This window comes from Phyllostomus hastatus, unplaced genomic scaffold, assembly GCF_019186645.2.
Source record: "Phyllostomus hastatus isolate PE091 unplaced genomic scaffold, TTU_PhHast_1.1 phas_contig_40, whole genome shotgun sequence".
NCBI lineage: Eukaryota > Metazoa > Chordata > Mammalia > Chiroptera > Phyllostomidae > Phyllostomus > Phyllostomus hastatus.
This window is the reverse complement of record NW_025333872.1, coordinates 95322186-95335112: the sequence shown is the minus strand read 5'-3', so window position 1 is coordinate 95335112 and position 12927 is coordinate 95322186. Positions and strand designations below refer to the sequence as shown.

At 56.1% G+C, this 12927-nt stretch overlaps 1 protein-coding gene across 1 annotated transcript; it reads right to left on the bottom strand.

Annotated features, from left to right (window-relative positions):
- Positions 1–76: 76 nt before the first annotated feature.
- MAS1 (MAS1 proto-oncogene, G protein-coupled receptor) lies at positions 77–1054 on the bottom strand. Its single transcript, XM_045844161.1, has one exon. It carries the CDS (start codon positions 1052–1054, stop codon positions 77–79), a length of 978 nt encoding a protein of 325 aa, XP_045700117.1.
- Between the last annotated feature and the right edge of the window lie 11873 nt (positions 1055–12927).

The following is a 12927-nucleotide window of genomic DNA, read 5'->3' as shown; positions in this document are numbered from 1 at the left end:
TCCTTCTGCATCCTACGGAGGAGATGTGTAAGCTGTATTTGAAGCACAGACGACCAGTGACCCGCCGTTTTCGTCCTCAAAGAACAGTCTCGATGGTGGCGGTATGGCCGTTGCCTTCCTGGCGCCTCGGCTGCATTTCCTCTTTGAAAGCCCTGGTCAGAACCACCTTCAAGGACTCCTTGAAGCGCTTCTTCGGGCTGCTGCCCACGAAGAAGTAGATGACAGGGTTGGCACTGCTGTTGATGGTGGAGAAGAGCAGGGAAACGTGGTGGAGGTTCCCGAACGTCGGCCAGTACTCATAGTACAGCAGGTACAGGAGCCGCATGGGCATGGCGAAGATGAGGAAGATGACGATGGTGACCGCGATGACCAGGTACAGCTTCGAGGTATGGGGCGCCCAGCTGTTCTTTCGGATCTTGACCACCAGGACGGTGCTGGACACCACCATCAGCGGGGTGAAGACCAGGAAGCTCAGAAGGGCTATGAAGATGATCACCGCCCTGCAGCCACTTGGAGAGTGACTCTGCCCCTCGCTGTCAATGCACATGACATATTCCATGGAAGTCACCAGGCAAGAGAGCGCCCACAGAAGGGCACAGACGAACCCCGACTGGTGCTTGGGGCGCTGGCATCGGTACCAGATGGGGTACAGGACGGACAGGCACCTCTCCACACTGATGGCCGTCAGCAGATAGAGGCCCGTGTTGTAGCCAAACAGAAACGTCACCGATAAGGTGACCATTGTGTAGTAATAGCCGGGGGAGAGCTCGAAATCTAAAGCATAGTCGACCGTCAGGATGAAAATGCAGAAGAGCAGCGAGATGTCCGCGATGGACAAGTGGGTGATGTAGACGGTGAAGGGGTGCCTCCTCACCCGGAAGCAGAGGAACCACAGGAGAACCCCATTCTCCACGAAGCCCAGGGAGGCGATGCTCATAATGAACCAGTGCACCACGGAGATTGCCTGGTACAGCTCCCCGGCGGACGCGTTCCTGCCGGCCGAGGCGTTCGCCGGCCCCTCGGCAGCGGACGCCGTCACGTTCGATGCACCCATGAGGGGGCCTTGGGCTGGCACTCTCCAGGTAAGTTTCTGCAAATAAGGAAACAATCAATCAATCAATAAAATTGATGAACTGGAGGGAAAGGGAGAATTTCAGCTATGGATCACAGCCTTGGTAGTATAATCGTACAAAAGTTATTTTGTAATCATAGCCCTGGCTGGCGTAGCTCAGTGGATTGAGCGCGGGCTGCAAACCAAAGTGTCGCAGGTTCGGTTCCCAGTCAGGGCACATGCCTGGGTTGCAGGCCACGACCCCCAGCAACTGCACATGGATGTTTCTCTCTCTCGCTCTCTCTCCCTCCCTTCCCTCTCTAAAAATAAATAAATAAAATCTTTAAAAAAAGTTATTTGTGATCATACAAAAGGTTATACCCATGTAACCTTCCTACAAAACAATGTTTTTGTAGGCTGTACAATCTGTCTCTGACGATGATAAGACTAGATAGGGCACCGAGAAAGAGAGCAGACTCAGTAACTGTTTCTGATCCCATAGTAGCCTTTGATTCTGCATTCTTATCTGCTCGTGGCTCAGAGCCCAGGGGATCCGGCAAAGCCAGAGGGCCAGGGTCCCTGGCGTCGGTCTCTGGTCCAGCTGAGCTGTCTAAATGGCGTTTGACAGGTCACCTTACTTCCCATACCTCGGTCTCCTGGCCTGAGGAACCCAGGTAAAGGCATTAAAATGTGACAACCAAGTACATGTTTGATCAAGGCGGTGGTTGTCATTTTTTAAGGCATCAAGTGCCATAAGCCATGGGGAAGGCCATTTTGCGAGAAGGAATAGCTCACAAGATTGGGTTCAACGGTGTACTGAATAATTTTAAAGTGTGAACAATTAGAGGCATTTATTTCATGTGGTCTCAGGTCTGTCTGTGCGAAGCTGGGCACCTGCTTGGACTGGGTGAGCCGCACAAACCAACACCGACAGATGGCAAGCGTGACAAGGTGTGTTTACACCCCCACGAGGCCCCGGCCGCACAGGCACACACTATTGACAGACGGTGAAGAACGCACCAACCCCGAACCCAGCAGAAACGCTGAATATTTTCAACTGCAAAGCAAACACTCTGAGAAACGTTCCCTCGCGTTTTCCGAACGGCGCCATAAGGATTCGCACAGCCTCCTCCTCCTCTTACATGACAGGTGCCTGCACCACGGCCCTGAAAGTGTGGGTTTGGGGTCTCTGGGTTAACTTGGAGCAGGAGTGGTGGCCAGGACGGCAGACGGGGTTCCGCACACGTTAGCCGCTCCCACCAGCGGAGAACAGAGAAGGCAAGCGGCCGGCAGACAGTGTCTCCTTTGTGGCAACTCCAACTTGACCTTGGCCCTTATTTTAGGCTCTTTTGTGGGTGCGCTAAAATACCGTCCTTTGCTTTTTGAGCTTTGCCCTCGCAGACCAAGGCCCCTACATGCGCTGACAATTAACCTCAAGGCAGTGGATCAAAACGATACTTTGAATTGGCGAATGTCTGCCTTTGGTGCGGAGCGGGAAGCAGACAGCCTATTTTGCGAGCCGGAATGTCTCTGACGACAGGAGGCCTGTCTGGGACGGACCGGCAGCTCCCAACACTGGCAGGGCTCCGAGTCTCAGTCCCAGCACGGCTGCGCCGGAGACCTGGCCCAGCAGGAGGGCTGGTCAAAGGGACAGCTCCCTCCCCAGGGGTGTGACCCTGCCTCCTCTGTCCTGACACCCCTCCCTGCCCATGCACACCCCCCTCAGCTGTTCTCAGGAGATGCTGGAATATTCTCCCCGGGCAGATTCCTCTTCCATTTCTCAGTCAGACAGAAGACAGAGCCCGGGACCCTCAGAGGCCCACCCAAGGACCAGAACCCACACTGCTGGGACACGGCTGACTGGAGGCCTGCAGTGGCTTGGTTCGAAGTTTGCAGGTGACACAGCCCTGTCCCCCAGATTCACGCATCAAACACTAATTCAGGGCCAGCCCCCTGCCTGGCACTGCTCCGGGCCCTGGGGTATGACACAGCGAAGGGCCTGGGTGTCACTGGGCCTCGGGCGGGGGCCTGGCTGCAGGGGTGAACGCAGGCGGCAGCAGGAGGGCAACGCCTGGTCAGGACCCTGTGGCCGAGCCCGGTCTCCTGGCTGCGCTCCTCCAGCCTCAGGGCTGAAACGCCACCTGGCCGAGCTCAGTAAAAATGCACATTCCAGGGCCCGCCTGTTTCAGAAAGCCTGGGGTGCGGCCCTGGAAGCTGAATTTTCACAGCCCAGGGGCTCCTGCTGCAGGGGGGTCGTGGGCCACGGTTAGAGAAACACATTTGCCGGAGGGGGCCATTCCAGGGGCTCATGCAGGGCGGCGATGGGACTTGGACTGTGTCTTAGGAAGTTCACGGTGGCGGCAGACTAAAGGCCGGATGGAGCGGGAGGATGGATGGAGCAACAACGCCAGCAGGAGGCGTTGAAAGAGTCCTGCAAGAAATGACGTTTAAGTAGGATAATGGCTGGAGGAGAGGATGGATTCCAGAGGCGTTTCAGAGAAGAATGGTTGGGCCTCAGCGACCGTGAAGGGGAGGGGGCGGGCGGGGAAGGGCCAGGGGACTGAGTTCTCCATCTCAGCAGGCTGCAGAGCTAAACTGCCAACCGCTGAGACCCAGGTGGGGTGGGGGGAGGGGCGGGAGGCGGCAGGGCCCAGAACGGGAACGCGGCACGTGTGCGGGGAGTGAGGCAGCAGCAGGAGGGCACGGATGAGGGCGGGTTCGGGGGCCCTCCTGTTTGCACACCCAGCTCTCAAGGAATTGTTTAATGAGCCGCACGTAACAACGCAGAGAGTAATGGACACACAGATGAGACCTTTAGAGCATTATTCATTACGGTGCATTAGCCTGAGTGTCGATTTCAAACGCGGACGTGACCTGGACCGTGTGCTCCTCTCCTACTCGAGTGTCTCTGGCCTAGACTCTCGGGGTGAGTCTCCTGTCCCCTTGGTCCCTGCACAGGCCGTCCTTCCCAGCCTGTCGCGCTGCCACCCCTTCCTCTTCCCGCACTCCCTCTGCCCACGCTGGTGCGACCCCCAGTTACCGTGTTTTGCCCTGTATAATGCACACCCATGTTTTTGGCCCAAACTTTCAGGAGAACAATCTTTCATTTTAATTTTTTAATTCAATCATTCATTCATTTATTTATTTATTTATTTATATTTAGATACTTGTTTTTTGTATTATAAAGGAATTTTTTATTTTTGAACATATGGATATTTTTACTACCTTCTAAAGTTATACTTTAAACGCAGGAGCATAAATAAAAGAATTAAAAACATTTATGCAGATACGGAATTAGTACTACCCGTGTATAATGCGCATCCTTATTTTTCCCTCAAAAATTTGGGCAAAAAAACTGTGCATCACACGTGGCAAAATACGTACCTCCGCGGCCACCTCATTCCTTCTCAGAAAAGTAAAAGCCTATCTCCCCGGCTAAACCTCCAGCTTCCTGGAGACAGGACTTGACCTTGCTCACGTCCGGACCTCCAGCACTTGGTGTCGGCACTTCCCGAATTCTTCCAAGACAGGAAGCCGCCACGGCTGCCGCCCGGAGAAGGCAGCCCCACGCCCGGACTGTCTCAGCTCACGAAAGAGTCCTCTAACGGTTAGAGCAGAACTCAGGAATCACACGTGACTCAGGCTTTGACCGTGATGTGATTGAAAAGCAAATAAAAATCCTATCAAAATTATTATCATTAAAAACTAATGGTAATTCTCCAAACTGCCGTGTTACAGAGGCGTTTGATTTAAGGGAACACATGGTTCAAAGTCACGTTCCCAGTCTCACCAGACCCAACGAAACTCCGCCCTCGCCAGCGAAGAAGTGCCTGGAACACAGCCGGTCCCACCTGCTCGCCACCCCTCGACCCCTGCCCTCCTCCGGGTCCTTGGTCATTTTGCGTATTATTCACCTCTGCTGCAGGGCGACGGGGACATGTGAGGTTGGGAAGGGTAGGAGGACAGAGGGGCCATTGCTGTTCACCGGCCAAACCGTCTAGCTCAGCAGAATTTCACGTTGCTCGGCACACAGAGGGTTCCCCTGAGGGCGAGAGGAAGCTGATGCCCCCCAGAATGAACGCCGTGGGCAGCACGTCTTGCTGTGCCCCCAGCTCTGGTGCTGTGAGCTCGCTGCCCAGACATGCACACGGTGGCCTTGCTCAGCTCCGCTTTTAGATGGCGGTCATCTCTGCAGGGGTGCCTGTGGCCTGGCAGTGGCAGGCCGGGGTGGAAGGACAGCTCGGCCCACCAGCCCCCTGATGTGGTCAGTGACACAGCAGCACGGCCAGAGGGACACCTCGGCTAGGGACAGGGAAGTAGGTAGTGGCACCACCACTGGCAGCATCCCAGCAGCATCCTCCTGTCCTCCCCTCCTCTCCCAACTTCCCATTTCCAACCGGCTTGGGGAGGGTGGTAGGGAAGCCTCATTGTCCCCGAGGAAAGCGTAGCATCCCCATGCCCTAGAGGGAAAACTAAGGACTAATAAGCAGGTCAAGTTCAGAGCCACTGGGTCACACAACTGCCCTGGTCCTCACAACTCATGCTGCACGGTGTCCCGTGCTCCCCGGTCCTGGCAGGGTGTCGGGGCCGGAGGGAGGCTCGCATGGACCCTGATCCCGGAGCCAGGCAGCCACGCGGGGGTCCCGGTCCCCACTTCTCCGGGGAGAGCTGAGCCAGTCTCCCCTCTTAAAGTCTGAAGCCACCCCTCACCCCACACGCCACTAAAAGGAAGCCGGGCAGACTGTGAGAGAGAGGCCGGCGGCGTTCACGACTAAGTGGAGGAAGCCGCGGAGCTGGGAGCTCCTTCTTTCTCTCGAGCTTGCTCTCTGCCCCGGGGCCTCCTCCTATTTTTAAGACCTTACCTTTTATAGCCTCTCTCGTCCCTGTTTCCCGAGCCAGTGCGCCTCTACTGCTTCCTACCGAAGGAATGTGACCCATCGCAGTCCCTGATGGTATAGGGGATTTTTTTTTCCCCAAAGACTTGTCTGATTTCTAACTGTGACTGTGCCAGCACAGGGCCGGAGTTACCGCGCCCTCTCTGCACCAGCTCCTTCTGCAATTCAACAGCCCTGCCGCACACGGAGCTCGCCTCTGGAACAACGCTCGTCCCAGCAGGCTCGTTTTGCAGTCTGTGTCATCTTTTTTTTTGTTTAAGATTTTGTATTTATTTATTTTTAGAGAGGGAAGGGAGAAAGAGAGAGAGAGAGAGAGAAAGAGAGAGACATCAATGTGCGGTTGCTGGGGGCCGTGGCCTGCAACCCAGGCATGTGCCCTGACTGGGAATCGAACCTGCGATGCTTTGGTTCGCAGCCCGCACTCAATCCACTGAGCTACGCCAGCCAGGGCTTGTCGCTTTATTTTCTAAGCATAAACCAATGTGTGTTCATTGGAGAAAATTTAGAAATTTTTCATTAAAAAAAAATCACACATGAAGCCACTACTCAAAATGAACCCCATGGAACATCTGGGATACGGCCTTTTAGTCTTTCTTCTATTTCTCACACACACTCTTTCCAAACACTGAGTTGTGGTTTTATCATCTCTTTTGTATCCTGCTGTTTTTCATTCAATAGCTTGTTGTAAATATGTTCCTTGTCAGCGTGTGCTTTAAAAACATGACTTTAATTGTCGCTGGTTGGATGTACCCTAATTTATTTTTAATAATCTAGCCTCAGACATACCCATCGCTTCTGGGGGTTTTTATCAGGCCCCGCTCCTCTCGTACTGTCCCTGCACCCGTCCCTAGAATCAGCCACTTCTCCAGAGCGCCCTGGTCCTTTCAGGAGGGAAGGGTATTTAGAAGCCAAGACCTGGGTGCTGGGTGTGCCCACTGCTCTGGGGGTGCCACTGCTCCCAGGCCTTTTCCGTGCACGCATGCGCGCGCGCGCGCACACACACTGATATCTACATTTCCGTATCTTTATGTGTATAAATACAATATAAATATAGATCCAGATAGCCACGGGATTTACACCAATATATTGAGTTCAGTTTTGTTTTCTTCCTCTCCCATGTGTAACTCCCTTCTATGGTGGTGAGAAAGTTGGCTCCCGTTATCCCTAATATATTTACTTATTAGGTCAAATCACCTGCCGGTAAATAATCTCCTGGGCCTGCCACGGCCCATCCCCCAGCCCTGCACAGATGTCCTGCTCGCCGTGTTGGGCCCCTGCCTCATGGCGGGCCACCGCTGCCAGTGGCCCTGCCCCGGGACACACTCCTCACCCAGCAGACACTGTCCGCCTGGAGTCAGGTCCCTCCCCTCCCCCTGTGGATGACCGCTTCACCCTGCCATGTCCTCCTCACCGCCCTCACCCCAGCTGGACTGCCCCCTGTGCATGCTCCCGCCTGCTCAGGCTCCAGAGCCTCCCAGGAACCAGGCAGAGGGCTACAGCAGGCGGTATACTTAAAGGCCACACCCTCACGCAAAAGCCAAACGAGTCCTAGGCAGGTTGGCATCTGAATGCAAAAGAGGTGCTTGAGAAGAGAGGTTTCACGTTGGCCAAATGACAACGCAGAGGGGACTGCAAGTCTGCCTGTGCCCGAGGCTGGCTCTGCCTCAGAACCACTCCTTCCGCCACACTGGCCCCTTGATGCAAGTCATGAGCAAAGCAGCCTCGACCCTCTGACCTCAGCTCCTTCACTGAGCCGGCAGTTTAATGCCGTTCTCAAGGGCTGGGGTGTCCGAGGAGCCAGAGACTGAAAAGCACTGAGCCAGCACCAGCCTCACGGAAACGCCGAGCTGAGATCATGAACCAGCCAGCAGGGAAAACAAGCACAGTGGTCCCCACAGAGGTGCATGGATGCGAGCCTGGCGGAGCCCAGGTCCTGGCCAGTCTGGGGGGAAATGCTACCTGCGTCTACCTCTCTCAAAACGGAGAGGGACCGATGAACGACAGGGCGGATAGAAAAGTAAGAATCAAATCAGGCAGAGAGGTGGGGTTTGGTTGTTGGGTTGTTGTTGTTTTTTTTCAGCTTTACTGAGGTATAAGGCAGAGAGTTTTAAATAACTACACATTTATACTTGCTGAAGTTTTCTCTCAGGGATCTAGGAAGCAAACATCTCTTTACGTGTTCCCACTTAGTTGGCCATGGTCCACCAAGGGTCCTGGATTCTCAGCCTAGCATATCAGAAGGAAGGAAGGAAGGAAGGAAGGAAGGAGGGAGGGAGGGAGGGAAGGAAAGAAGGAGGAACGCCAGGAAAACGAGGGTTCCAGGTGGGCCATCTGAAACCTTGCCTTGTTCCTAGGCAACCAGAAAGAGAGGCCTGACCCTCAGCTGGACCTCCCCGGTGCGCAGCGCCAGAGAAAAGGGCAAATTCTCTTCTGTGCGTGTGTGCAGTGACCTGGGCAAACAGAAACCCATCTGGGAGGTGGAATTTCCACGGTAGGAAGGGGCCGGGTGGGAATGCGCAGGGCAGGAGGATCTGTCCAGGTGTTGGGTGCTCATTCCCACCTTCCTAACACTTGAGCCTCCTGCACGGAGAGGCCGGAGCATCTTGCTCCCTTTCCAGGTGTACAGCAGGGCCAGCTCAGGGCACTGGTCTCCGAGGGTGGGGATGGTGGTTTTGTCTCCTAGGGGACATTGGGCACTTCTGGGGATCTTTGTTGTTACAACTGAGAAGGGGGACTATGGGCATCTTGGGGGGCACAGCCAGGGATGCTGCTGAACACCCTGCAACACACAGAACAGCCCCCACAACAAAGGGTCGTCGGAGCCCAAGTGTCGGGGCGCCCAGGTTGCGGACCCCACTCTCAAGGTGGGCTCCGTTTGCCTTTGCCTCGCTGCGTGCAGAGCAGTCGAACGGCATCCCGCACTCCCCCCCGCCCCGTGTCCCCCCACCCACCTGCCTGGGAAATACTGCCAAGACACTCACATCAAAGATCGAGACCGAGCAGGAGGTCCCTTTTCACGGACCCCCGGTCACCCGAGGGCTGCACACCTGACTTCATAAGCGACAGAGGCCAGTGCTAATGCTGCTGTCCTCCAGGGAAAGGCAAAAAAACCCCGGTCCAATTTGCCTCTGGCCACGCCCACCCCCTTCTGAAAAATCAGATACGGTGACGATGCTTCCAGACCCCCGACTCCTTTATTCACAAATTGATCCGAAGACTCTTACCCCCCATCAGGAGTCAAAAAAAGAGAAAAAGCTAGCGCAGAAGTTTCAACCCCGAAGTTGAAAAACAATGTTTGGGGACAGTTAACCCAACAGAGAAGTGGATTTTCCAAAACAAAGGCAGGAGGAAACAAAGGTCTTCGCCAACACACCCCGAACGAACAACATCTAACACACTGTGAAAACAACCAGCACGGAGAGTTGCCCGGGCAATAGCTTTTTGAAGAGGAAGAATCTTACTCTGCGTGTGAAAGGCAGCTGAGCGACGACAAAGTGGGGTGCAGACTCACTAGCTCCGAGGGCTCGGGAAGGGTCGGAGGCGGCAGCAGAGAGGCCAGCCCTTCGCATCCGCACCCCAGGGCTCTGCCGCCCCGCCGGCCTGCAGGGTCTCCGGTCCCAGCATCTTCTCCGAGGTTGGCTGCAGACTCCCTTCTCTGCAGAAATCAGAGCTGCTCCCCGAGGCCGAGATATGCCAAGCAGATGGTCCCACGCTTATTAGCAGGAGCCGATTTCAAACAGCACCCTTCAGTGACATGCCCAAGTGAAAGTCTGCGTGCCAATCTGGAGGGGGACACCCTGGTGACCATGCAAGGTGCGGCCCCTTGAACCACCAGGGCTAGAAGGGGCCAAGGAGAGAGATGAGCCAGAAGCAGGCCCCGCAGAGGGGCGAAGTCACGTGTTGGAAAGACGGAAAGGGCTCAGATTCCTGTCTCAGCCTGTCACCAGCCATGTGATCTCTGCCAAGCTCTGTAAGACTCAGTTTTGCCACCTGCAGAATGGAGCTCATCACAGCCCTGCAACCAGTAGCTGTGGTCGAATGAGATGTGCGTGCACACCTGCACGGGGAGGCACGCACTGCTCAACCACCAGGTATCTGTTCCCCTCCTACAACCCGTCCGCAGAGTCTCGTGTGTAAGTACTACGCAGCGGGGGAGAGAGAGCGCCCAGAGGCTAAGGGTGATGCCCAGGCTGCCCCTCAGCCTGGTTTGGAGGCTCTTTCCTGGAGCAGCTGTTTCTAGCAGCCACGGCTTCTCGCCCGAGCAGTGCAGCTGCTTTCCCCACGACCCCGGTTCCCTTCCCCACAGACCCCGGGGAGAGGCGCAGAGGCCAAGTGGGAGAATTCTGGGCGGCGTGACTAGCCAAGCCCCGCAGGGAAGACCCACCCACCCCACTCCCTCCTCTGCGGCAGCGCGTCCTCCCTTTCCAAAGTTTTCCTCCGTGGCTACCGTGTCAGAGCCATCCCGGACCCCTGGGACCCACGGGATCAGAACGGGGTGGGAAGGCAGTCTCAGATTCCGTGGGAAAGCAGACTCGGGCACCCGCGTATGAAGCTTCCCTCGGGCTGTTTCCGTAAGCAGCGAGACCCAAGGCCAGCCACATGGCTCCTAGGGTGAGCCGACCTGCGTGCCGTCCTCCTCGGGGGGGAGAAAGAATGGGGAGGCAGGGGAGACAGGTCCCCTAAAGCCACAGGTGGGACAAGGTGGGAGTCGGGGCGGCCACCGGACAGGCAGGTGACCTCCATCCGAGGAAGCTGTGAGAGCCCATTACCTGGTTATGATGTTCCAAGGGAGGAACGGGTCAGCCTCCTGAAGAAGTTTCCAGTCCCCAGAGGACAGCCAGGGACTGGAAAGAAAGCCAGGACCCCGCGAGGCAGAAAGGAAGGCGCACTCCGTGGAAAGGGGCCAGACGCACGGAGGGAAATGCCACGAGGAGAGCAGGGACAGGCTGGCCGAGGCGGCTCCACAGTCGCGGTGGGGAAGAGGTCCCGGGAGGGAAAGAGGCGTGAGAGGGGACGGCGTGGAGAGAGGCGCCCGCCCGGCTCTCCTGCTCACACGTGCTCCCTCTCAGCAGCTCCGGGACTGTGTGGATTTTTCCCGCGGTCCCTAGGGGGGCCGCGAAACCCCGAGCAGAGCGACCAACTGGAAGGAAGACTCCAACGTCACTACTTAAGTCAACAGGACACAGGACCTGAGCAGTTTGCTCTGTCCAGCCCCTACCAGCACACAGAAGTCCGTGCGGGCTGGCGGAGCACCAGCTGCCCGGTTTGGAGACTGATAGCGATCACAAGGTGAATGAGGAACCAGCCACCAGCAGGCCGGAGTGGCCAGGTGGCGTGTAGGTAGGGGGAGCGCGGCCGGGCGTGGTGGCTAGTTGGGGGGGAGCTGGGAAAAGACCGGCTCTCTCCCTCTAGACCAAGTGGGCAGGAGAAGGCACCGGCTGTTTTTGCGATCAGTTGGCACCGCCAACAAAAGCAGGAATGATTGCAGATGGAGCTGGAGTTTCATTTGCGGTAGATAATGATTTGCATTTAGAGAAAAAATACAGCAACTCTCTGTACAAACAAAACTGCTTGCACTTAAGCCACAAATAGGTTGGCTATTTCTGTGCCTGGCTTGTCTTTGAGGGCAATCCTCCTCCTCCCTTTGAGAGGTAAGGAGAGTCTGGAGGGAAGGGGCCATATGGAGACTGGGTCGCCGCGCCAGCAGAACCTGTGGCGTCTGTGGTCCTCAAAGACCAGGGTCGGAAGAAGTTCTAGCTTCACCTCCACAAGTCAAGTCGCACCTTCCGAAGTTTCCTAGAAAAACAACAGCCCTCTTTCCTCCCTCAAACAGGGAAACCTGGTGGGGGCGGTGTGGGGACAGACTTCATAGAGGCAAAGGAAGTGCAAGTTTAGTAACCCGGGAGGCCATGGAATGCACCTGCAAGTGGTAGAACCCATGAGTGGTAGAGCCCATGAGTGGTAGAGCCCACAGGTGGTAGGGCCCATGAGTGGTAAAGCCTCCTGGGTAAAGCCCATGAGTAGACCCACAAGTAATAAAATTCTTTTCTTCCATCAGGATGTCACTCTCAGGTTCCAGACCCTCTCAATGCCCTGGGTGCTTTGCTCAGGCCTAACCCCAGGGAGGCCCCGTGAACCCCCACGACAGCCTAGAATGCGTTCCCCATCTGGAAGGAACTCGGCTGCACCCTGGATGCCGAGCCCGTGGTTATGGGGGAAACCTGTTCAGTGCCTCACGAAGCCCAGCACTACCCCCGGGGTTAGAGAGTAGGAGTCAGGAAATCAGGGCTGGGCTGCTCCCACCGAGAGAAGGGCCGTGGGCGCGGTGACAGGCGGGAGAGCCCATTCTCACAGCAAGATGACGGCCTAGAGTCGGGGCTGAGGAACAGCGGGTCTCCGGAACGGCAGACAGCTGAGTACGAACTGTCTTGGTTCACCATTTGGAAGCAGAACAGCTTCTGGTGCGCCAGAAACAAGGACTTGCAGGTTTGTCCGGGGTGATGAGTGACTGTGGGTCCCATCTGTTTGACGGACAGGGTGTCAGGGCCCCACCCCCACCCCCCACCCCCACCCCCTGCCCTCCAGTCCTACAAGACAGACATCAGATCTCATGGGGCAGATAAGACTCCAAGATAAAACCCTGAGAACAGAACTCTCCCCGGCTGACCGGCTGACCGGATCCCATCAGCCTCGGGGAGTCTTCTCCTGGCTCGTCTTACCCCCCCCCCAGTACCAATCCGTACTCTTCAGTGCGCTTTTCTTAAACAACACATCTTACAGAGAAATGACATTCTCTCCCCAGTGTCCTTCTCCCCTGACCAGACAGGCCCACCGGGTGGGGTGCAACCCACAGCGGGTACAAAGACAGGGTGGGGGGCACACCTGTGGGGAAGTTAAGGGAGCAGACAGACTCCTGGGTAAACCCTGGGAAGGGTCCAGAACGGACCGGGGCTGCAGATTAGACCCGGCTGTGGGAGTCTG